This window comes from Eubalaena glacialis, chromosome 10 (assembly GCF_028564815.1).
Source record: "Eubalaena glacialis isolate mEubGla1 chromosome 10, mEubGla1.1.hap2.+ XY, whole genome shotgun sequence".
Classification (NCBI taxonomy): domain Eukaryota; kingdom Metazoa; phylum Chordata; class Mammalia; order Artiodactyla; family Balaenidae; genus Eubalaena; species Eubalaena glacialis.
In genome coordinates, this window is record NC_083725.1 from 106,725,245 (window position 1) to 106,749,409 (window position 24,165).

At 50.6% G+C, this 24,165-nt stretch overlaps 1 protein-coding gene across 4 annotated transcripts in view; it reads left to right on the forward strand.

The window, feature by feature from the left end:
* Window positions 1-14,280, forward strand: part of PRDM11 (PR/SET domain 11) — an 82,044-nt gene extending 67,764 nt beyond the window's left edge. For 3 of the 4 annotated variants that reach the window (XM_061201617.1, XM_061201620.1, XM_061201618.1), the window contains exons 6-8: window positions 5,864-6,051; window positions 10,046-10,672; window positions 11,709-14,280. In XM_061201617.1, coding sequence (XP_061057600.1) covers window positions 5,864-6,051; window positions 10,046-10,672; window positions 11,709-13,873 — 2,980 coding nt within the window. In that variant the 3' untranslated portion in view covers window positions 13,874-14,280. The remainder of the gene's footprint in view (window positions 1-5,863; window positions 6,052-10,045; window positions 10,673-11,708) is intronic. The other variant, XM_061201621.1, reaches the window with a different exon arrangement.
* Window positions 14,281-24,165: the final 9,885 nt, after the last annotated feature.

The window sequence follows — 24,165 nt, forward strand, 5'->3', positions numbered from 1 at the left end:
AGTCCACACCACCCCGCCCCGGCGTGAAGGCTGACAGCCAGTGGCTGGGGAGAAGTAGGACCTAGGTCTCAGGATCCAGAAGGCGACCCCTCCTCTGGCCCCTCCAGAGCCCAGCAGGGCTCCTGTCCCGTTCCAGGTTCCAGCATGCCTTGCCTCTGCTTGCTTGGGCTGCGTATGCATTAGCTACACACATCTCGAAGCTTCGTTTGGTTTTGGAGTGTGGGGAGAGAGCTGGGTTCTTAAGAGTTAGGGAGGGAGGCGGGGAGTGGCGGATGCAAGCTCAGCTCTGACGTGGGTGCAGCTCAGCTGTGTGTCCTCTTTGCTCCCTGGCCTGAGGCTGACTCATATCCCAACCCTCCATCCTGCCACACCTGCCCCCTAGAGCCATAGTTGGGTGGGGGCTGGGAGGACTGCTATGCCCAGGGCCTGCTGCCGCCATTCCTGGAGTCCTGCTTCTAACCCCAGCCCAAGCTTAGCCCCGTGGCGGGAGAATGGAGGACAACTGCAATGTCCCTGTGTCCTGGGCTCCTTCTCCCAATCTGTGGTTCTCTGGGGGTTCCTGCTCCCCCAAGCTGAATACTCCCCTGTCCGACAGCCTGATGGCTTGACTATTGCCTGGCATTGCCCTGCCCTCCGATGCTGGAATCAAAGATTGCCTTCCAAAGTATTTTTGTTAAGATGGCAATAAAAAGAAATTGATCTCACACTTGGAACACACCCGGTCTCCAGGATCTTTCTTTGGTGTATATTCTCTTTCTTCGCTTCCTGTGAAAACCTCGAGGCCCCCAAAGCAGGGGTTAGATGACCGAGGAAAAGTATGTTGGTGAGGGAGACTCAAGTGCCCCTGGCATTTCCCAGATCTCATCAGCTCTCAGATGCCCTGTGTTCAGCACCCTTAGAGGAAAGGAAAGGAATTGATGGGCTGAGGTAGACAAAGCATCCACATATGAAATCGTTTCACTATATTTAATTTCTCTGCAAATCGAAAGTGAGATGTTGCTCAATGAATTCTACCTTTTTCCCCTAAAGCTATGTCAGGGGTCCTGGGGAAAAACCCCACCATTTCTGGCAGGAGACTCCAGAAGGGTCAGGGGCTGTCCATTTGCCAGGGTACTTCAGGGACCACCCTGAGGCACTCAGTTTTTTTTGGTCACCTCCCCACTGATCTGGGTATCTGACTGTCACAGGTAAGGCCCTGCCCACCTAGAGTTGAGGCTTCTCAAAGTAATTGAAATGGCTTCCTCTGGCTCCCCTTGGGAGTCTCCTCAGCAGGAAAGGGACCCCCTGATCCGTGTATTGCCCTGGCTTACTTCCAGTCACAGGGAGAGGTTCTCCCAGGCAGGAAATACCCATGTCCTGACCAGGGATCCATCCACTTTCTGGAAGATTCCAGCCTGCTTTAACCAGATCTGGGAATCCAGGTCATCCTCTGCCATTCCTGACCAAAAAGCATGGTCATGGAAATCAAGATTATCCGATCTCCAGGAGATACAGAGATTCTGTGAAACCGGGCCTAGGGTCTTTCCCACCAAGGTCAGGGTACTAAGCAGTGACTGGCTGGCCTCTCCCTCTGGTCCTGGGGAGGGAAAGGGGCCAAGTTGAAAGCAAAGGGGACAGAGAGATGAAGAGACTTGTCAACTTCAGATGGAAAAGATTTCAGTTTCTTTTTCTTGGCTTCAGTGGGGATTGTGGGGCTAGCATGTCAAACAGGAAGGTGAAACTAGGGCCAGTGGATGGAAATGAATGGGCAGCCAATTTCAGCTTAAGATGGGGACATCCCTCCTAAGAGTCTGAGGCCTCCAGCCATGCCAAGGGCTGGCTGCGTGGTGTTCTGTTAGAGTCCGGGTGACCATCTAGTGGGTGGATGCATGACCCAAAGACCTTCCCAGCCCAGAGACCTCAATGCATGTGAGAATACAGAGGCCAGCCTCTTCTTGGTCAGTCTTTTCTCATCTCTGCCTCAGTGACTGGGGCAGCTTCCTTTCCATCGGAGGCGTAGCCACTGAGTGAGAGTGTCTGAGCCTGGCCTTTGTCTATCCCCTCCAACAAAATGGATGCCCCTTGGGTTATTTTTCTCTCTTGAGTTGGAACTGATAGTCATTTCCTGACCCAGCTAGAAAATATGGTGCACTGGATAAGACACAGTGGGTGAGGTCTGAAAAGTGTTGTCTTAGTGCTTATCTAGCCAATACCCAAAGTCAGCAAAGAGTTTGGAATAAAAACAATCCATTATCATCATGAAAGTTTCAGTCCAGAACCACCCCTCCACCACCACTACCCACCCACCCCCTTGATTGCTTCAAAGGGTCTGATTTGAAAAGCTGTCAAATAAGCACTAGTGTTTACAGATCAGCCTGCGCTATGCATTTTCCATCCCCCTTCTGACATACTCTGTGCCTTCCCCCCAGTGAAGTAGTGACCTGGAAACTACTTCAAATAGAAAGATTTTTCACTCCCTGGAAGCCTTCTGTTCCAGGAAGGGCTCTTGTTCACCCGCAGCCGTGTATTGGGACAGGCATGCCTCTTCATACAGGGATTGTTGTGTGGGGACAGGATTCTGGGAGTGGATCAAGCCATTGGGTGTTACTGCAAAATACTTAAAATGGGGAGACCTGACTAGAAGTAATTGGTGTTGGGACTTAGCTGGCTCCATTTAGCTTTACCTCAAAAATGATATAGCGTAAACATCTTCTCAGGGGGAATGGATTGTTATGATTCACTGAGAGTTGCCATATAGATCTTATTTCAAACGCCAGCTTTCAGAACAACTAAATACAACTGGATGCTGAACCAATTTTGATCTTTGAAGATACTTCGTGATCCATACAAAGATTTGGAGCTCTCTTCCTAAATATTTTTTAAAATTTTATTGAAGTATAGTTGATTTATAGTGTTGTGTTAATTTCTGCTGTACAGCAAAAGTGATTCAGTTATACATATATACATTCTTTTTCATATTCTTTTCCATTATTGTTTATCACAGGATATTGAATATAGTTCCCTGTGCTATACAGGAGGACCTCTGTTCCTAAATATCGATTCTCGTTGGGTAGGAAAACACCAGAAGTTGGAAGGGGAAATTGACTTGAATCTTTCTAAACCTTCTGGCGTCCTCACCAAGTTGCTCTTTGGAATAAATCCCTGATAGTTACGTGTTTCTCATCTACCTTTTTCTCATAAAGTTGAGTGCCAGAGAAAATAATTCTAGTTTTTAGAGCCTGACGGCTGTTTAGAAACTGAAAAAAAAAAAGACTGTATTCTTCTTTCCTTGTGCTCTATGATTTAAGTGATTCTTGTTAGAAAAAACATGAATGGATGGTTTGCCTTCTGTGTCTGGGAATAGGAAAGTTTGGATCTACCTCAGTTCCATGGTGTGCTCACCACTAGGTCAAATCCCAGACTCTTGCTAAATTGGGGACTAGAAAATAGTTTGCACATTCAGAAGAAATCTCACGTATGAAGAAAAGGCAGACTTCTGCAGTTGGAGAGTTGAGATTGTATGTGAGGGGCGCTATGCCTGGGGTACCACAAATGTAGATTCCCAATGCTGCTGGCCACCATGACCATCACCACTGCCACCCTGTACTGGAATTGGCGTTGGTGTATGTCTTTTCCTTGTTTAGGGGGTGGGGGAGAGGGAGTAACAGTAATAATTGCTTATTGAGGAAGACTTGGAAAGTACAGAAAATTACAAAGAAGTAGAACCATGTATAATGGATAATCACTGTTAAAACAGTGGTGTATTTCCTTCAAGCGGTTTACCCAGGCTTGTTTTTAAAGCATGATTAGATCCATAATATAAATAGCTTTCAGTCCTATTGTTCCCACTCTGCCTTATATCAGGACCATTTTTCCATGTCATGAAAGATTCTTTGAAAACATTTCTCTGTAGATGAGTAACATTCCATTGTACAAATATACCATGGTTTATTCAGTTGTTTCTCTAGTATCAGAAGTTTAGATGTTTTAGCTTTTGCTCCCTTACAAGCAGTGGAACAGTCAGCGTGGTGGTATGTGGAGTTTGCATTCTTGCTCCACATCTTAACGTTTTGGTGTTCTTTTTTTAATTTTACAAATATTATGGAAAAATCCAAATGACATAAAATTTACCATTTTAACCATTTTTAAGTGTAAAGTTCAGTGGTATTAAGTACATTCACATTGTTGGGCAACCATCACCATTATCCATCTCCATAACTCTTTTCATCTTCCCCAACTGAAGCTCTGTACCCATTCAACCCTAGCTCCCTATTTCCCCCTCCCTCATCCCCTGGCAACCACCATCCTACTTTCTGTCTCTGAATTTGACTACTCATATAAGTGGAATCCTGTAGTATTTGTTGTTTTATGACCGGCTTATTTCACTTAGTATGTGTCGTCAAGGATCATTCATGTTGTAGCGTGGGTCAGAATTTCCTTCCTTTTTATGGATGACTAATATTCCATCGGGTGTATATACCACATCTTATTTATCCATTCATCCATCAGTTGACACTTGGGTTGCTTCCACCTTTGACTATCGTGAATAATGCTGCTGTGAACGTGAATGAACAAATACTTGTTTGAGTCCATGTTGCCAAGTCGTTTCCCAAAGTGTTGTGCCAGTTTATTCTCCACCATTAGTATGGGAGACCCTAGTCTTGCCACCTTTACCAATACAGAGCTTACAATGTAAAAAAGTTCTCTGTGCCAACAAGACAATGTGCTGCTTTGCGCCTCTTTTCTTATTAGTGATGCTGAATCCTTTCATTTGTTCATTATCCATTTGGATTTATTTCTGTGAATTATTGTTTCCCTTGTACTGCTCCAAGTACAGTTCTTTGGGCTGTGCCGGTCGGACAGACTTTGATTTCTTCCCTGGCTTTTGAGACAAATCATAGCATAAGGAAAAGAAGTTTGTTTTTGACTACAAATTTCCTAGGCACTTGGATAGCACAGAACCCTAAAACTCCAAATAATTTCCTCTTGCCTGTTTGATCTGTACATCTCCACCTCTCTACAGATGTTGCATCATCTCACCTTTTGGAGGTGAGTGAGGTGGCAGGTTGGATATTGGAAATGTCATTTCAGGGAGAATAGGTGAGGTCCATAGATTCTGAGGGTTTGACAGAGCTTTAAAGGTTATCTGGGCATTGCTGAGTTGGTGCTTTACATGCCCACATAGGAGCCGTGAGTTCTAGTGGGAAAAGCATGGACCTCAATGCTCAATCTCCCATTTATTAGCTGTGTGACCTTAGGCAAGTCACTTAGCCTCTCTGAGCCTCAGTTTCCTTACCTTCAAATGACTTGGATTAACCTGTGGTTGCTCACATTTCCTTGCCTTTACCTACCTCCCCTGTCCCCACTGGACCCTCTATTTTTAAAGATTTTGATCTTCAGCATTTATTAATTGATCTCGTGGGCACCCTTTTCACATGGGTTATTTCTGCTAGGCTTTGTGACATTCTGAGAACAGTTCAAGGATCTCACCCTTACCACCATCAGAGGCCTGCGGGTATCTGGGAATGCCTGCCTGGTTAAAAGTTAGTGAAGAATAGTTTTCCAATCACCTGTATATCTGGTATTGAACCTTGTATTTACCAGAACCTAGGAGGTAGGAAGGGCAGGTGTCATTTCCAGTCCCAGAAAACAGAGATTCTTAGAGGTTCAAAGGCTTGCTTGAAGTCCACAAAACAGTGAGACAAGGGACTGGCTCCAGCCGGTGTGCCTTTCCTCGGCGGGGCAGCTGCTCTGTAGACTTTTGCAGATGCCCACACGCTCATGGGCGGCTAGCCACTGGCACCTGCCCGGCACCGTGCCTGGTACCGGCAGGCACTCACCAAAGAGTGGCTCGCGCGTTCTCACCTGTCCCCCTCGCCCCCAGGTACGTGGTCATCTCTCGGGAGGAGAGGGAGCAGAACCTGCTGGCGTTCCAGCACAGCGAGTGCATCTACTTCCGGGCGTGCCGGGACATCCGGCCCGGGGAGCGGCTGCGGGTCTGGTACAGCGAGGACTACATGAAGCGCCTGCACAGCATGTCCCAAGAGACCATCCACCGCAACCTGGCCAGAGGTGAGTGCCCACACCCAAGGGAGGGCCACGCCCACTGCCAAGCCCCAGGGGAGGCCAGAAATGCTTCTCTAGGAGCTTCCTAGGAAAACCGATGGGAAATACAGTACACCAGCAATGGGGAGACCCAGAGGGACTCAGGGGAACTGATGGGCTAGGTAGGAGCAGCCGCTCTGGCACTGGCCATGGCCACCCGGTGTGTCCTCCTCCCTCAGACATGGTCAGAAGCCCTATTATAGACGTTTCAGAGGATCAGGGAGAGAGACAAGTCTCCAATGCCAAGCATATAAGTTTAATCAAAATTGATTCTGTTTCCCCAACTCAAATTGATGGAAGGATGTTGTGAACTGCCACTGGCTCAATAATAGCAGCAATAATAGGTGACATTTACTAAGTACTTAATATGTGCTAAGCAGGTTTTCTATGGTGTCCCATGTCATCATCCCAGTAGCACCTGCCCGATAAGTGCCCAGTGAGAATTAGATGGGTAATATACATAACACATTTAGAACAATGTCTGTCTTGACCATCGTAAGCCCTCAGTTGTAAACTTTTAATACTAATGATAGCATGTGGATTGTTATCCCCACCTCACAAATGTAGAAACTGAGCATCAGATAAATACAGTGACTCACCCAGAATCCCATGGCAAGCAGGGGCAGAGCTAGGTTCCTAACCCACATCTGTCTGAGTCCAGGGTCTAAGCTCTAACCTACAGTGTTATAAGGCCTCCCAGACAAAACTCGTTTCTTCCCTGCTTCCTCCGGGTCTCACTCCTGGCAGTCCTAATGATATGCTGTGAAAGAACGATCTCTGTTAGGAGAAGAAGATTGGAGGGAGGTGGGTGGTGGCCTGGTGGGTGGGTATCTATCCAGGCTCCATTTAAATGAGTCATTTGAAAGTGGTTTAAAATACTCCCCAGCTCCTAGGCCTTTGCCTCTTTAGTCCATCCTCAGCCATACCAGGGCAAACGGGTGGGCTCAAGGTCCTTTTTCCAGCAGGACCTTCCTTACACTAAAACCACACATCCAAAGACCCAGAGTCCATCTGGTCCCGGGAACCAAGCCTATACCCAAGCCCCACCATATCATGTTTCTGACCAATCTACTTATTGGAAGTAAAGCTTCATTTAGAGCATGAGGGGAAGAGATGAAAAGGGGGTAAGAGTGACCCATTGGAAGTAAGCTATCTGCAAAACCAAAACAGAGCAAAGCAAATTGTGGACATTGAGCGCACAACTGCTGCCTGACTTGGTAAAAGGTATCTGGTGATTGGATGAGCAGTGAAAGGAGACCCAATAGATACCCTCATCTCTTGTTTTCTTTGGAGCTGGGTGTTAGGCACATACATGCCGATTACACTTGGGAAGGCATGTTTCTGTGACATGATTGCCATGGTTTCCACTTGACCTCTGGAGATGCCATGTAAAACAGTGTCTGATGCATAGTACATGCTCAATAAATCTTGGTTGAATGGATAAAAGAAGAAATGAATGAAGACCACCAAGAAATCTCCAAAAGCATCATATCGCCAGAAGAAGAGAAAACCAAGAGAAGTCATATCTGAGGACACGGGTTCCATCCTTTGGCCATGATCTTCTTGAATTCTTCTGGATTTGTAATGTCCTTTTTTCCCCGTGTCTACTCCAGAGCACCTCAAGCTGCATCATCCTCAGAGAGCCCTGAGACCCAAGGGGAACGCTCAGAGAAGGGCGTGAGCTTTCAGGAGTGGTTCAAAGGAGCGTGGCAGACAGACTTGAAATGAGATAAACCAAGATGTGTGAAGATACAGGAGGAAAGAGTGTCTATTCCTGGCCAGGCTGAGAAGTAGGAAACATGAAGGAAACTGGAAGCCACCATGGGGCAGGGCCAGAGCAGAGGGTAGACTTGGCTGTAAAGCCCTTGGGAAGCAGCCGTGGAGCTCAGTGGCCTTTAGACGTGTGTCCCTGTAGCCTGTAGCTTTGGCAGACTCTGATACGGTTAGTGGTGTCTTAGATCTGTGTGCCAGTTCTGCTCTGTAGGGGGCATTCCCCACGCTCAACCACTCAAGGTCTTACATGGGAGGAGGCTTCTTTGTAATTGGAGGCTGGAGCCTTGGTGAAGTCCAGAGCGTGACTTATTAGCTCTTATTAAGTAGAGACATTAGTTGGAGCCCAGAACTGCTTCCTGAAGAGTATAAATTATTCCTCTGTGGTTATCTTTTAAGAATAGGATGCATCTAATACATGTATTCAAAGAATTTATGTTTTTTGTCTACTTTGGGTCATTGATTTTCTTTGTGGTGTTTCCCTCATGTTTTATGGAGGCTTTAGAATCAATTTCATAATGCTTAAAGATTCTTTTTGACCCATAGATTTTTCCGGGGGCCTTGAGCCCAAAGAAATCGCCTGCTCATCCTAGGAAATTTGAATAACCTTGTCCTTGAGTAGAGATGCATGAGGAATCCCCGGTGATGCGTATCCTGGACCTCCTGACATCCTCAGCTATTTGCTGCCTGATTGGTCCATGAGAAAGTGAAAGGGTGGCCTTTGACTTTCAGAGATTCTGATGGGCAAGTGTCTGATCTGTAAGGCGAACATGTTGCATTTTTTAAAAGTTCTCTTCATCTCCACCCTTTCTGCCCCTCAGATGTTATAGAAACAAGGCTGCGGGGAGCCGCCTGAGTTTCAGGAGCCTTGGAGCCTTCGGGAGATAAGGTCATTCCTTAAGTGTTCATGTGAGGACAGAAAAGGATCATCCTGAATAGGCTGCTCCCTTCTGTGCTGTGACCTGTGGGAAACCTGGAGTCATACACAGGCCAGGGTACATCACCCCATGTCAGCTGTGGGATGCCAAGGCTTGGTCACAGCATGGAACATCTGGATTGCACATGGAGAGCCCTTGGTCTTCACTCGGAGGCCTCGAGCAAGCGCAGCTCTCAGAAGCCTAATTACAACATATATTCAGGTCAAGTCGTTGGTCAGAGTCACATCTCCCAGGGCCCCGCCCCTGATCTAGGAAGCCTTTGAAAGTTCTAGCTCCATAGACGGCTGTCAGGACCTTCTGAGGGTCCCTCTTAGCATCAGTCCCCCCAGGCAACATCCACACATCTATAGCAATTTATGCAACTGTGTTGGCCATTTTGAAGAATCAGGCTAACATAATATATTGTTGGGGCGTTCACCAAGGTCTTCGACGTCATTTACATGATAGAAAGAAATAGAAAAGGAAATGTCCTTAGAATTGTCAGGTAAGGACACACAGCTACTGTAGTTTGAGCGTGTGTTGGGTCCGCGTGGGCGTGTTGTGCTTTATCATGCTGGGGGCTGCCATCTTGGAGCTCACAGCTGCTGTCGGTATGCCTGACTTCCCTTTTCTTCCTGCCTCGGTCATCCGTGAGAGCCACAGAGGTTCAGGCCATGCTTCCTCACGTAATCCAAGGCCTCCGGTTCCTGGGAGAATTAGAAAGGACAGTTGCTATAAGGCAGACTTTGCCCTAACAGGGCTGTCTCCCAAGAGTCAGGGAGGAGGAAGGAGTGGGACTCAGTGTTTTCGTGTGTACCTTTTACCAAGTCGAAGCAGCCATCTTCCCATTGCTGGGACTGAAGGAGCAGCCCGAAGGGATGGGGACTCCACATGCACTTAGCTGAACTATGTTACCACCCACCCGGCTAATCACGTGGGATGTCATCTTCTAGGATGACAGGATGGCAAGTTCCTTAACCTCCAACTCCCCGCCCCTATAGCGTTTGCTCCACTTATAAACATAGAGCTTCTACACATAAAGCTCCATTGAAACAGTCTCTTTAAAAAGAGTTCTTCCCACTTTTTCGGGTGCTTTGACTCTAGACCCCGTGATCCATTGAGTAATCCACCTCCCTTTTTGCCACACCTGCTCCATTAGGCCAGACCCAGAGGGATGTGTCAAGCGACTTCCTGAGAGGAGCGCTTCGTTTTCTGTTGGTTTCTCCTCTTCGGGGCTTTTCCCCACTTCCTCACACCCTGGTTTTCCTTCCTAGGAGAGAAGAAGTTGCAGAGGGAGAAGTCTGAGCAGGCTCTGGATAACCCAGAAGACCTGAGGGGTCCCCTGCAGCTCCCCGTGTTGAGACAGGGCAAAAGTCCCTACAAGCGTGGCTTTGACGAGGGGGACGTGCACCCCCAGGCCAAGAAGAAGAAAATCGACCTCATTTTCAAGGATGTGTTGGAGGCCTCGCTGGAATCTGCAAAGGTAGAAGCCCACCAGCTGGCACTGAGCACCTCGCTGGTCATCAGGAAGGTCCCCAAGTACCAGAACGACGCCTACAGTCAGTGTGCAATGACTGTGTCACATGGCGTGCAGAATGTCAGCCGGACCCAGGGGGAAGGAGACTGGAAGATCCCCCAAGGGGCTTCCAAGGAGGCAGGCCCAGTGGAGGACGAAGAGGAGGAGCCTTCGTCGTTCAAGGCCGACAGCCCCGCCGAGGCCTCCCTTGCATCCGACCCTCACGAGCTGCCCACCACCTCCTTTTGCCCTAACTGTATTCGCCTAAAGAAGAAGGTCCGGGAACTCCAGGCCGAACTAGACATGCTTAAGTCTGGCACGCTTCCTGAGCCCCCCACCTTGCCAGCACAGGTACTGGAGCTCCCCGAATTCTCAGACCCCGCAGGTAAGTTGGTGTGGATGAGATTGTTGTCAGAGGGAAGAGCACGTGGTGGGCAGCGTGGAGGGGGGCCTGGCGCTCCCCAGGGGAGCCACCTTTGGGGAGACCTGGGGCGTGGAGCTCGGAGATGGGTACCGGCCGCAGCGCACGCCCTCTGGTGCCTCCGACAGGCCGCCTTACAGCTCCGGTGGGGGCTTTGGGTCTTGCCCTTGTATCCTCCTCGTCAATAAAGGAAGTTCTGCTGCAGGAGGGGTGTGTGCTGTGTTCTTGACCCGTTGCCCTTCTCCGGTGTCTTACCCCAAAGCCCAACTTCTAAACCCAATCTTTCTCTCTCCCAGTGTCAGGCAGGCTGTCCCGTGGGGGGAGAGCCCCCGGCCTTACCGACGGGGATACAGGGCATTTAGCTGCCTTTGCCGTCTTCTGTTGGCTGCCTGCATCTTTTAGGGATGCTCAACCACAAGGAAGGTTTCTCAGTACGCATCTGTAGCTGAGTTAGAGAGTTACATAGCACTTCCTATTTTAACCGCACCCCTGAGCTCAGAATGAGGTGTTTCAGATATTCAAAGCACGCATCTTAACTACACTGCATTCTGATCCCAAAATCACTTGGGGCCCAAGCTCCCTTCATTTGAGGGCAGCACGCCTTCCCCTGACCACCTTGGTTGTGGGACGAGTCCCACGTCCTTGCTGTACCACTATGGAACCTTTGATGTGCTCTGTTCCTCCAGCAGCTCTGCTCTCCTAGTTGTGCTGTTGGGTTGATACAGAACATTTAAGTTCCTTGAGCACCTACTCGTGGAAGGTGAGGGCAGGCAGCCTGGAGCGTGGTGGCCCCCAGGGCTAATGCACAAAGAGGATGAGACATGCATGGACGACAAGAGTGCTTATAAATGAATTCCAGGTTGGGATTCAGTCTGTCATAGGGATCGGCTCCTGTTTCACAAAATGCGACACCTACCTTTTGGGCCCTATTTCCTTCATTTTGGAAATGTCTATGTTTTTTCCAGCAGGTGTAACTGTTTCTTTCCCATTTGTCTTCCAGCCTCAGAGAGCATGGTCTCCGGCCCTGCCATCATGGAGGACGATGACCAGGAGGTCGATTCGGCAGACGAATCCGTCTCCAACGATATGATGACGGCCACCGATGAGCCCTCCAAGATGTCGTCGGCCACCGGGCGCCGAATCCGGCGCTTCAAGCAGGAGTGGCTGAAGAAATTCTGGTTCCTGCGGTACTCCCCGACCCTCAACGAGATGTGGTGCCACGTCTGCCGCCAGTACACGGTGCAGTCCTCCCGCACCTCGGCCTTCATCATCGGCTCCAAGCAGTTCAAGATCCACACCATCAAGCTGCACAGCCAGAGCAACCTGCACAAGAAGTGCCTGCAGCTGTACAAGCTCCGCATGCACCCCGAGAAGACGGAGGAGATGTGTCGCAACATGACCCTGCTCTTCAACACCGCCTACCACCTGGCCCTGGAGGGCAGGCCCTACCTGGACTTCCGGCCCCTGGCCGAGCTGCTGCGGAAGTGCGAGCTCAAGGTGGTGGACCAGTACATGAACGAGGGAGACTGCCAGATCCTCATCCATCACATCGCCCGGGCGCTGCGCGAAGACCTGGTGGAGCGCATCCGCCAGTCACCGTGCCTCAGCATCATCCTGGATGGACAGAGTGACGACCTGCTGGCTGACACAGTGGCGGTCTACGTCCAATACACCAGCAGCGACGGGCCCCCGGCCACGGAGTTCCTGTCCCTGCAGGAACTGGGGTTCTCCAGCACAGAGAGCTATCTCCAGGCGCTTGACCGGGCCTTTTCCGCCTTGGGCATTCGGCTGCAGGATGAGAAGCCCACCGTTGGCTTGGGCATAGACGGGGCCAACGTCACAGCCAGCCTGCGGGCCAGCATGTTCATGACGATCCGCAAGACACTGCCCTGGCTGCTGTGCCTGCCCTTCATGGTGCACCGGCCCCACCTGGAGATCCTGGATGCCATCAGTGGGAAGGAGCTGCCCTGCCTGGAGGAGCTGGAGAACAATCTGAAGCAGCTGCTGAGTTTCTACCGTTACTCGCCACGCCTCATGTGCGAGCTGCGGTCCACGGCGTCCACCCTCTGCGAGGAGACAGAGTTCCTAGGGGACATCCGGGCTGTGAGGTGGATCATCGGAGAGCAGAACGTCCTCAATGCCCTCATCAAGGACTACCTGGAGGTGGTGGCCCATCTCAAGGATGTCAGCAGCCAGACCCAGAGGGCGGACGCCTCGGCCATCGCGCTGGCCCTGCTGCAGTTCCTCATGGACTACCAGTCAATCAAGCTCATCTACTTCCTCCTGGACGTGATCGCCGTGCTGTCACGCCTGGCCTACGTCTTCCAGGGCGAGTACCTCCTGGTGTCCCAGGTGGATGACAAGCTCGAGGAGGCCATCCAGGAGATCAGCCGGCTGGCCGACTCTCCGGGGGAGTACCTGCAGGAGTTCGAGGAGAACTTCCGGGAGAGCTTCAACGGGATCTCCACGAAGAACCTCAGGGTGGCCGAGGCCAAGTTCCAGTCCATCCGGGAGAAGATCTGCCAGAAGACCCAAGTGATCCTGGCTCAGAGGTTCGATTCCCGCAGCCGGATCTTCGTGAAGGCCTGCCAGGTGTTTGATCTGGCCGCCTGGCCCAGGAACAGCGAGGAGCTCATGAGCTACGGCAAGGAGGACATGGTTCAGATCTTTGATCACCTGGAGGCCATCCCCACCTTTTCCCGGGATGTCTGCAGGGAAGGGCTGGACCCCAGGGGGAGTCTGCTGATGGAGTGGCGGGAACTCAAGGCTGATTACTACACCAAAAACGGCTTCAAAGACCTGATCGGCCACATTTGCAAATACAAGCAGAGGTTTCCACTCTTGAACAAGATCATCCAGGTCCTCAAAGTCCTCCCCACCTCCACCGCTTGCTGCGAGAAAGGCCGAAACGCCCTGCAGCGAGTTTGCAAAAACCACCGCTCCCGCCTGACTCTGGAGCAGCTCAGCGACCTGTTGACCATCGCTGTCAACGGTCCTCCGATCGCCAACTTTGATGCCAAGCGAGCCCTGGACAGCTGGTTCGAGGAGAAGTCTGGCAACAGTTACACACTGTCGGCCGAGGTCCTCAGCAGGATGTCCGCGCTGGAACAGAAGCCAGTGCTGCAGACCGTGGACCACGGGTCAGAGTTTTTTCCGGATATTTAGGGAGCCGGATCGCAGAGTTCACTAAGCTGTTGAATATTTTTTTAATCTATACTCATAAGCTTTGATATATTATATAAATATATATTATATTATATTATATATATATATATATATATATATATAAACCCACACTGAAAAAATGTTAAAAACCAAGGTGACACGTCCACCAGAAGCTACTGGGAAAGGAATAATGTCAGAAACTGACTCTCGTCTACAAAATTTGGCAGCTGCAACACACGTGGAAACTCATTTTCACTCACAGAAGCATGTGCTGGGGCCACACGTGTTCCCACCTCACAGTCAACCAACCGCATAAGCTAAAATGACGGGTCTGTCATCACCTTTAGGTAGCTCATTTTGTTTCTGTTCTCATTTGGGGGTTGAGGGGTTTGGGTTTGGGTGTATTGTTCTTGCCTTTTTTTTTTTTTCTTGTTTGGTTTTATGAGGGGGGTTTCTTGGCCTCTTCATTGACCAGCTGGTCCAGTGGAATCAGATCTCTCATTTGGGATGGAGTGGGCTGTGCATCTGGATCGGGGTACTTGACTTTTCCCTCTCCCACCCGACTTCAGCTTGAGAGATTTTCATTCATTTCCTGACCAGCGTTCCTTCACTGTCTCAGAAACAAAAGTGTCGGTCAGACTGTGACAACCACCACTCCCTACCCGTGTCGCCTGTCCTGTCCCGTGTCTGTTGAATCCCTCCTTCCAGACTCCTGGGTTCTAAACATTTTACCTGTTATACTGAAGGCAAAATCGCCTTACAACCGAGCTTGAAATCCCGGGGAAGGGGGGGGTGGGGCGTGAGCTCTTTGCATTCCTGTTTTTCCTGGTGTGGGATCACATAATATAATCCCATTCAGATCCAGGGAATATGGGGGAAGTGAAGAGCCAAGAAGTCTAGACCCCAGTAGGGCAGCGATTTTTGGCTAAAAACAAGTAAAATGAAAAGTATGTATTCAATTTACATGAATTATTTATACTCTGTCTTTATAATCATATAATGTGTTTGGGGGTATTTTTTTTTTCCCTTTAATAATCAAGAAATGCCTGCTAGAGTTCAGTGGCAGGAGATGTCAATGCAAGTTGTGCCCTGGGTTATGCATAACTCCGATGAGAGTCTCTAGAGATTGGGTCCTTCTTTTGCAGTAAGGCTGATGACAAGCCCTGCAGCCTGGCAGGAAGGTAGTGGGAAAGTGGGTAATGCATCTATGCCGGCGAACGCTTCCTTTTTTGAACAGGGTAGAGACGTCCTAAAAGAAAGGAATACACAAGAGGTAAGACAGGACTCTCAAGGCATCAGCCTACACACACACACGCACACGCACATGCACACACACACACACACACACACACACCGAGATATAAGCTTTAGAAATAGCCACTTGCCTACTCCCTGAGGCAAGTAGTGGTTTAATCTAGAGGAGTCTTGATCAATGCTCTTTTGTTCGTTTAATTACCAGTATACCTCGCAAGGGAGTTTTTAAAAAAAATGTGCGTGAGCTGTTAAAAACTTCTGTCCATGTTTCCACATCTGTATGCATATCTGATATGCAGAGATCCTACATCGTGGGTGCAGGTTATATTGGGGGGAGGGAGGAAGAGCTGCATTGTCTGTGGTCTGTCGGGAGCCATCCCTCTCAGTTGGCAGAGGGTGGGCAAAGGACGGTGTGATCTGGCCACAGGCATGGCTCCAGCGTCCCCCACCTGCTCGGCTCAGACATTAGAAAACTGTGGTGGCTTCCTTCCTTCTTGGTTTATCTTGTCTCCGAGGGCTCATGCCACCGTTGAGAACCGGAGTGGAACTGTCATCAACACTGAACATGTCACCCCCTCCTTCCTTGTCCTGCCAGACCTTCACCCCGTCCAGATCCCTTCCCCCTACCCCATGGTCTTGGTGCTAAGATAACTTTAGAGTCATTGCTGCTAGTCGATAGCTTTTCATTATATAAATATATTATATATATTATATATTATTTTTGAAACTTTTTTGTTTGTTTTCAACAGTGATGTAGCATGTTCAAAAAACAAAAAACCAACTGGTTTTCTCCGACTGTCCCACTGCCAGGCCTCATATGCTGCCTTCTTCAACAAATCAATGCACCCCTGCCTGGTGACATTCACCCCTCACCCCCCTCCCCAGTCGCACGTACTTTCCCACCCTCCTCTGAACAAGGAGAGAGTTAGCAGGAACTTGCAAGGAAAGACCCAGAGCCCTTCCTCGTGCTTTGAAGTTCCCAGCTTCATCCACTTCTCCACTTTAGGCCGATGTCTTCTCTCCCCATCCGCCTCCTCCCATCAGGGTCAGTAACTGTGGTCAAGTGCAAAGCACAAGGGTCCACCTTTCCCTCCCCAACTTCCTCTCCACCACACACCCAAACCACCGTGTCTGTGGGAGCTTCCTTTGAACATTGCACAGACTAAGATGGGTTGAGGGCAGAGATGGCTGGCAAGGTGGGCCTCCGTAGGGGTCAGAAACAGTAGTCGGGATCCTTTCTTCTAGCCAACAGTTGCCTTACGCCTCCTCCTGCCCCCCTCTGCACCTCCCCACCCACTATGTCAGGAGATAGGGAGTCCTCCCCTAGACCACTCATTTGGAAACCAGGAGGAGAGAATCGCTGATGGCTGCCTGAGTACCACATCAGGGCTGCGACTGTTTCCTCTCAGGAGGCCGTGGCCGAAATTAGCTCCAATTTTTATCCAGAAGGGAAAAAGTCCTTTGGGCCAATGCCAGTGTCTACCTTGTCTGTTTAGAGGGGCAGGAGCTGGCCACCTGCCTCTGGGCCAGGAGCATGAGCAGCTGCTAGCAGCACGAGGCTGCTAGCCATCACCTGCCCCGCTAGACTCCAGACCTCAGAGAGGATGAGCTCTCTGGCGGGTCCTGAAGTTTGGGAAGGCATCTCTAAAACTCCAGGTGCCCATGACACTCTGAAGGCCACTTTGCCTTGGGACACGGAGCAATTTGGGTGACACACCACTGCAATTGACAGAGTCTTTACTCCTTGGAGGCTCCAGTGCTTCTATCCTGTGAATGCTGCATGCAATTACCCGTGATTTCCATCCCTGGCGTTTCCACTCTTCTGTGTCCTTGAGAAGGACTCTTGGGCTGTGGGGACCCTCAGGGTTTGGCCCAGGGAACCGCATGCTTGGGCAGTCTAACCTCCCTTTGATAAGTACAAAAAACTGTGGCCAGGCGGTCCTTGCATCCTCGTCCCTTCGGACGAGACAGAGCCCTTAAACTCAGCCCCTGGCTTAGGAGTGACAACCATTGGCTTAGAATGAAAGGTCTGTGTCTCTAGAATTGAAACTTGTCCTCATTGGGTTGGCTGATTAGTGACTTTCTTCGGTTCATGGAGGGGGCGGGAAGTGAGATCAGGTTTGTGGCCAATTGTGCCAAGTAGAGACATCGCAGAGCTCGGGAGCCAGAAGCCCTTGTGATTAAAATGGTCTGCTTTTCCTCAGTGGAGGAAAAAAAAGACCCATTGCCATTTTGTACCTATCTGTGAGACCCGAGGACAGCCCAGCCCTGTCTGTAACTCTTGCCATGTCCCAATTTCCAAGTTTCGCCTGCCTGGTTGAATATGAGAATCCGGGCATCCACAACAGCAGCTTTTTTTTTTTTTTTTTTCCTTCGATGGCTGCGGGCAACATCCTATGGTGCTGGGCAGGCCCTCATTTCCTCATCGTCACTGGAGGATGAGACCAGGCTCGACGTCCTGGGCCCTGAATCTGGGGCAGCTGGAGGTCTCCACCCCGCCCCTGCTACCTGTTTCCATGCTGAGTTGTCTTGCTGAGGCCCCTCTCTTTGACTTGCTTATGTTGACGCTTTGATTTGGAGAAGGGACCTTGTAATTATTTAAGATGATGTCTAAATATTTTCCAATTGTTTAGAAGTGTTATCAAGAAGGAGAAAACAGGCAAAAGCATGTAGGGTGTTGAAAATGATCGTGGAGAGACTGAAATGGACCAGACGTGCCCCAGCTTGGGCTGTGGGGCGGGCATCATTTTAGCTGTTCACCTGGAGCCTCATGGGGTCCAGGAAGTGGCTTGGGGGTTGAAAGAGAACTTCTAGATTCCTCCCTCCTTTGTTTTTTCTCCCACTCCCCGTAGGAACAGGAATTCTGTATCTAGAGCTGGTCGTGGTTTCTGGTCTGGGTAGATTTCCAAGTAGAATTCGTGTTCTTTCTTGGTCCCTACACCCAGTTTGGGTAGAAGGCTCTGGATCCCCTTGCGCCTTCAAGCAGCAGGCCCAGCCAGGCCAGCTTGGGACAGCCAAAGTGGGGAGTGCCTTTTCCTTAGACAAGAAAGGCATGTTCAGAGGGCAGGTGAGGTTGGGACAGTCCCATTGCAGATGCCGGCCTCCTGGGGGACGTGGTGCTGGGTCATGGGTTCTAGGCTGGCTCCCTCCTCCAACTTCGAGGAGGGAAGATTATGTCCAGAGATACACAGGGCCCTTCTCCTGCTTGGAGGAAGGCCTCTCTCTACTATCTGTAGACAGGGTGCTTTAGCTGAGTGGATGGAGCTGCGATATTTTAAGAAGCCTTTGAGGTGATCTTTGTGTGTTAGCCAGAGGGAGAAAAAGTGCCCTTTTGGGAGGAAAATGGTACGGCCCTCCTCTTCCGTCTGGCTCTCCCCATCCCCCCATCCCTTCAAGTGGTATCGCCCTGGAAATACCTATGCAATCCAGTCTCCCTAGGAGAGTGCATGGAAGCAGGGGTATGTGCAGTGTATGATACAAATGCTACAGCATATATATTGTATATATGGACATATGCAGTACGTATACACACAGAGTAAGAGATTAAATCCCGTCTATATATCTATGAATAATATCCTATATATTTATACATTTCTATGTTTAAATAGATATAAAAATAGAGTCTATAGAGAGCTGGGAGAGCAGCAGGAAAGCCTGTCGCTTGAGAAGAGGGAGGAGGCAGAGCCTTCGCAGGGGGGCCGGGGAAGCTGAGCAGGCAGGGTTTGCTGGGAACGGGGCCTCCGACCCGGAGTGTTGGAGAGGAGGGGAGCCGGGCCCTGGCCCTCTCCGTGCACTTTCTCTTCTTTCCCGCAGGCTTGGTCTGAGGTTGGAAGGAGATACTCAGCCCCTGAGCTCCCCCTGAAGTGCCCCCTTAGTCCCCGCCCCCCACAAGCCTACGCTTGGGTGGTCACTGCTGCTTGGCAGTAGGATGTGGTCTCTGACCCCTGGTGGAGGGACCACTGCACAGTTTCCCCAAATACCCTCCCCCTCCCAGGAATGAGCAGCATTTGTGGCCATAGGAAAGGTGCAAATTGGACCAAGAGAGGTCCAGGAAAGATGCCACCCGCTCCCCCTTTAGATGCTTTTTGCTGCCCCCTAGAGGCCAAACCTCTGAACTACAGCCGTCCTGGCCTCCCTCACCCACTCCATCGCTGTCTGCCAGGGCAGCATGGCCAGCCAGCGCTGCCCACCATCCAGAGGCTTTCTGGGCAGGGCAGGGAGCATCAGCTAACGGGGAAGGGTGAGAGAGACATATCCGCACACTCATAAATTCAGTAGCAACTCAAGTTCAGAAGCAGGGCTTTGGCCCAGCCCACTTTGCACAGCTGCGGCTACTGCTGGCTGTACTCAGGACAACGCTCTTCCCTCTCCTGCACGGAGGCCCAGTGACCCCTCACCCCACCGGCACCGTAACAGGCAGGTTTAGTTCACATACACTGTTCTGATTCTGTGACTCGAGGCAGAGGCTAAGCCGGATGCCCCAAGCTCATTCACTTCCTCTGGGGAGGGCGCCTTCCTCAGTTTGTCCCTGCTCCCACCCCTAGATGGCCGGGATGTCTGGGGGCCTGAGGGGGCACTGGTGCCACTGGCAGCATGACGAAGGGCTTGTGCAGCCCTGACAGAATCAGAAACCCGTTTCACTTCCAGGTTTCTCTCGATCGTTTCTTTCCCTGGGAGGTAGGGGAGGAGGGGCTGATGGGGCTACAGATGATGGGAAACGGAGGGCAGTGGCATCCTCTGCTCTCCAGACCAGCCTCTGCCTTTTGGCCTCCAAAGGCGCTTATCTCCCATCTCCGAGCCTCCTCTGACCTCTGTCCTACTCTTCCCTACCATCTTACCAACGTACCTCAGTCCCCAGCAGACATCCCCATACCTACAGTCTGGGGCGGGTCTGTTCTGACAGCGCCCACCTCTTCTCCCCTCCACGTCCACCTGGGTCTCCTTGAGCCACAGCTAGCTGCCAACCGGGCCTCCAAACACCCTCCAGTACCTGGCTCAAGAGAGACCAGGCCCGGCCCGAGCCTTCCTCCCTCTGCGGTGGACCAGACCCGTGGCCAGGGGATGGGCATCCCCGGGTAGCAATCCCACAATGCACTGTACCTCAGAGAGAGAGCATACCATGGGGCATCAAGGGCGCCGGGCCCTCCCTCCAGAGGAGGACAGCCGGTTACAATACTGCTCACAAAAAGACAAGGGCCAGGCTGCCCTCGGGGCACCCTCAGTCTTCACTTTTGTCTCTCCGGAAGAGCCAGCAGTCTGATTCCGTCTTTTTCAGCCCCGTCTCTCTCCTTCTCTCCACCCCCCACGCTGCTGAACCGTTTCATTTCAATCACAAAGGAAAAACACAGTGGGGGTGGGGGGAATACCTAGGAGTCTATTATCACATACATATTAATATGTTAATACTTTCTTTCTTAAAAAAACAACTCTTGATGTTATTATTTTGCAGACTACGCTTTATAGTACCTGTGTGACGGGACCTAGAACACTGGATACAAATAGAGCTATGTTGGTTTATCATAATATGTACGCAGAAACTTTCCTTTTGTCATATTATCCTTGTAATGTAAGGAGATTGTTAATAAAAGCATTTAAATTTACTCACGGAGGTCGAATCTCTGCCTTCTTGCCTCTCTCCCAGCCTGTGCCCAGGGCGATTCAGAATGAGTCCCATGCTTGGGTGTCAGGTGAGATGCCTACTGCCTGCCAGGTCGGAAGGAACTGGAAGAGGCCTTTCAAGTCCCTTCCTGCTGTTCCCACTTTTCCCCCATTCGAGTCCACTTCCACCAGGTAACTTACATGCCTCACCCACCCGTCAGGCCAAAAAGAGGTGTCACCAAAACCCTTTAAAATAAATCTCTCTGCCCTCACACACATTTAGCCCACAAAAATCTCAGATTTTATTGCAGGTAAGCAGTGTTCTAATTCTCCCTCCAACTACCTCGCATGATTCTCCACTGGCAGACTCAATCCCCAGGGAGGGGTCCTTCCCCAGGAGTTTGCTAATGGCACTGGTCCGGGGGTGGGTGATAAGTGATGTTTTTTTTTGTTTTTTTTTTTAAATTAATTTATTTATTTTTGGCTGCATTGGGTCTTTGTTGGTGCGCGCGGGCTTCTCATTGCGGTGGCTTCTCTTGTTGCGGAACATGGGCTCTGGGCGCGCAGGCTTCAGTAGTTGTGGCTTGTGGGCTCTAGAGCGCAGGCTCAGTAGTTGTGGTGCACGGGCTTAGTGGCTCCGCGGCATGTGGGATCTTCCAAGACCAGGGCTCAAACCCATGTCCCCTGCATTGGCAGGCGGATTCTTAACCACTGCGCCACCAGGGAAGTCCCGATAAGTGATGTTTTCCCCAAATTGTTTTAGAAAGAAGATGGGCATACATTCAAGAAAAATATAGAAAAGTGGTTGTATTGTTTCCTCCCGGATGCTGAACCCTCCTCCTCCCAGCCCCTTCTCACCCCAGCCCAGCTTCCTGCCATGCGCCTTCCCTCTCCCTTTTTCTGAACCTCCGCCTTCTCAGTTCCCGCCATCTTCCTCCCAGCCTGTGTCCCTTCCAGCCCCTAGGTCACCCAGAGGCTTCCTGTTGTGAAGGCCTTTCCACAGTCTCCATAGAATGTTGGGGTTCTCTTCTTTTCCCAGGGGAGGGGGAGTGGGAAGGAAGGAGCAAAGGGGCACAGCTGTCCATGTCTAACCAGCTCCGGTGAACCAGGGTCAGCCCCGCCCCACGGCTGGCCATCGGATTTGACCCACATGTGCAGCTGGGAAGCAAGGAAAAGAAAGATATTCCATCTGCACTTGGCTGTGAGCTCGGTCTCCCCAAAGTGGGGCTTGGAGGATGTGGCAAGTGGGGAGGTCTAGTCCACTCCCTCCCCTCCCTCTTCTCCCCAGCTGCCCCAGCTTCCCTCTCCAAGCTTCAAAAGACAAGTTCACCCCAGAGAGAAGACTCAGGAGTCTGGCCTGAAGACCCAAAGGTCCGCTATGTGACCATTTCTACAGTGATCTTTTGAGAACACAGCTCTAGTCGTGGTATCCTCTCTGCTTAGAAGCCTCTAAGGGTTTCCCATTGCTCTTGGAGTTCAATCCAAAGTCCCGATCGTGACCCATCAGCCCTGCCTTGTCCAGCCCCTGCCTACCTCCTGGGCTCCTGTGCCCTCCTCTGCCCGTGCTCCCTGGCCTCCTCTCTGTTCCTCAAGCTCACTAGGCTCTTTCCCACCCCAGGACCTCCCAGTACCCTGTGCCCTCTGCCTGGGATGGTTTTCCCCAGGATGGTTGCCTGGCCAAGCTCTTCTCATCTTTTAAGGGTCAGCTAAAACACTTCCTTCTGAGGGGGTCTTTCCTGACCACGCCCTCTAAATAGCCACTCTCAAGGCGCTATTCATTGTTCCTCCTGAGATTTTCATTCATAACACTTATCTCACTTTGGAACTGTGTAATTATCGTGTGTGTGTGTGTGTGTGTGTGTGTGTGTGTGTTCTATGTCTGGTCTTCCTCCTCTGTATTGTAATGCCCATAAGGGAAAGGTAGAGACTTTTTAATACCACTGTGTGCAGTTCCTGTCACATAGTAGGCACCTAATCAGTGTTTATCGAAGGGATGAATGAATGAATGTAAATTTCATTTGCCTGATAAAAGTGCAATCCCAGCAATGTTGTATTGGTCACAGTAGAAATCCCAGATTCTTCCACTTTGCCTGTCTCTGTCTCAGTTTCCTCATTTGACTAGGATGCCCCAGCACTTGACACCCGGCTACACCTGGCCTTGACCCAGCCCCTTCTCTACAAAGTGGAGGCGGCCCCTGAGGTGCTTACTTGAGCTCTCCTCCACTCCAACCTGCTCTTGTCCTTTGGATAATGTTCCACCCCACCCAGGCAGGTATTCTGAGTTCCCCCAGGGAAGAGAACTTTTCCAGCTCCTTCCAGAGTGGCAATTCTGAGTCCGTGGTTCCAGGTAGCACTGTGAAACTATTGCCTATGCATCTGTTACGTTTCCAGTAAAAACCCTTGGCCACTGGCTCTAAGTCAGAGTCTGAACTTTAGGGTTAGAGTGGTACCAGATTCAAATTCCCCCTCTGCCTCTTACAAGCTGTGAGACCTTGGACAAGTCATTTATCTGAGTCTGCGTCTTCAGGGCTCAGTACAGAGCAGAGGCTTAACAACATGGTGACCAGGGTCATTATCATCGTTACTGTTACCTCTAACATCAGGTTGAAGTAGATGCTAGGAAGTTTAGGGTTCCCTTCTTTCACCCTGAATCCCAGGGTCTACCCTGGATGAGGGGTTGCCTGTGACTTTTAATACAGAGCTACCAATACCATGCCACAGCTGGCTTGGAGACCTCTGCCTGACTCACCTTTTCCTTCTCAGCCTGGAGAGAGAGCCTCAGGGCACCTTCTTCTGGTCAACAGCTCAACTCACCTGGCTCTCGAGGGAAAAGCGACTGCAAAGAGGGTTGGTTTGTTTTTGGCTGGAAGAACAGATTTCTCCTCGTCTGTCCCTGGTTTGAATCCTGAGTTTCTGAAACAGGATTTCTGCCATCACCCACTTGCCCTGAGCCACCAAGAATGAGTGCTGGGAAATTGGGATGGGAAACCAGCCTCCAGCAGAGTCTGCCTTGAGAAGAGACCTCACCTGGCTGAGGACAAGCCACCAGTAGACTGGTTTCTATGGTAACATCTGGCTTCCAGTCCTAACACAGGCTTCCTCCCACCTCGTCCCAGGTAGGCACCTGCCCCCATCTCTGGCTTCGGGAAACTGCCAAGGTCCCCGCCAGGGACCATCTGTGCTGGCTCACCTGCAGGAGATGAGGGAGGGGCACAGGGGGCCTTCTCCAAGGCTGGTACCAAGAAAACACCCAACCCCCTAAATCCATCCACAGCCATATCCCATGGCTCTGTCCTTGCCAGGCATCTGCCCAGGGAGGGAGACAGAACAGATGGCAGGGTTCCAAGCTCTTGAAATGTTGGGCTTCTAACTGGCTCTGAAAAAATATAAACTCTTGGGTGGAAAATTACCACCGGTTCCATTAGCAATTAAGCAAATGA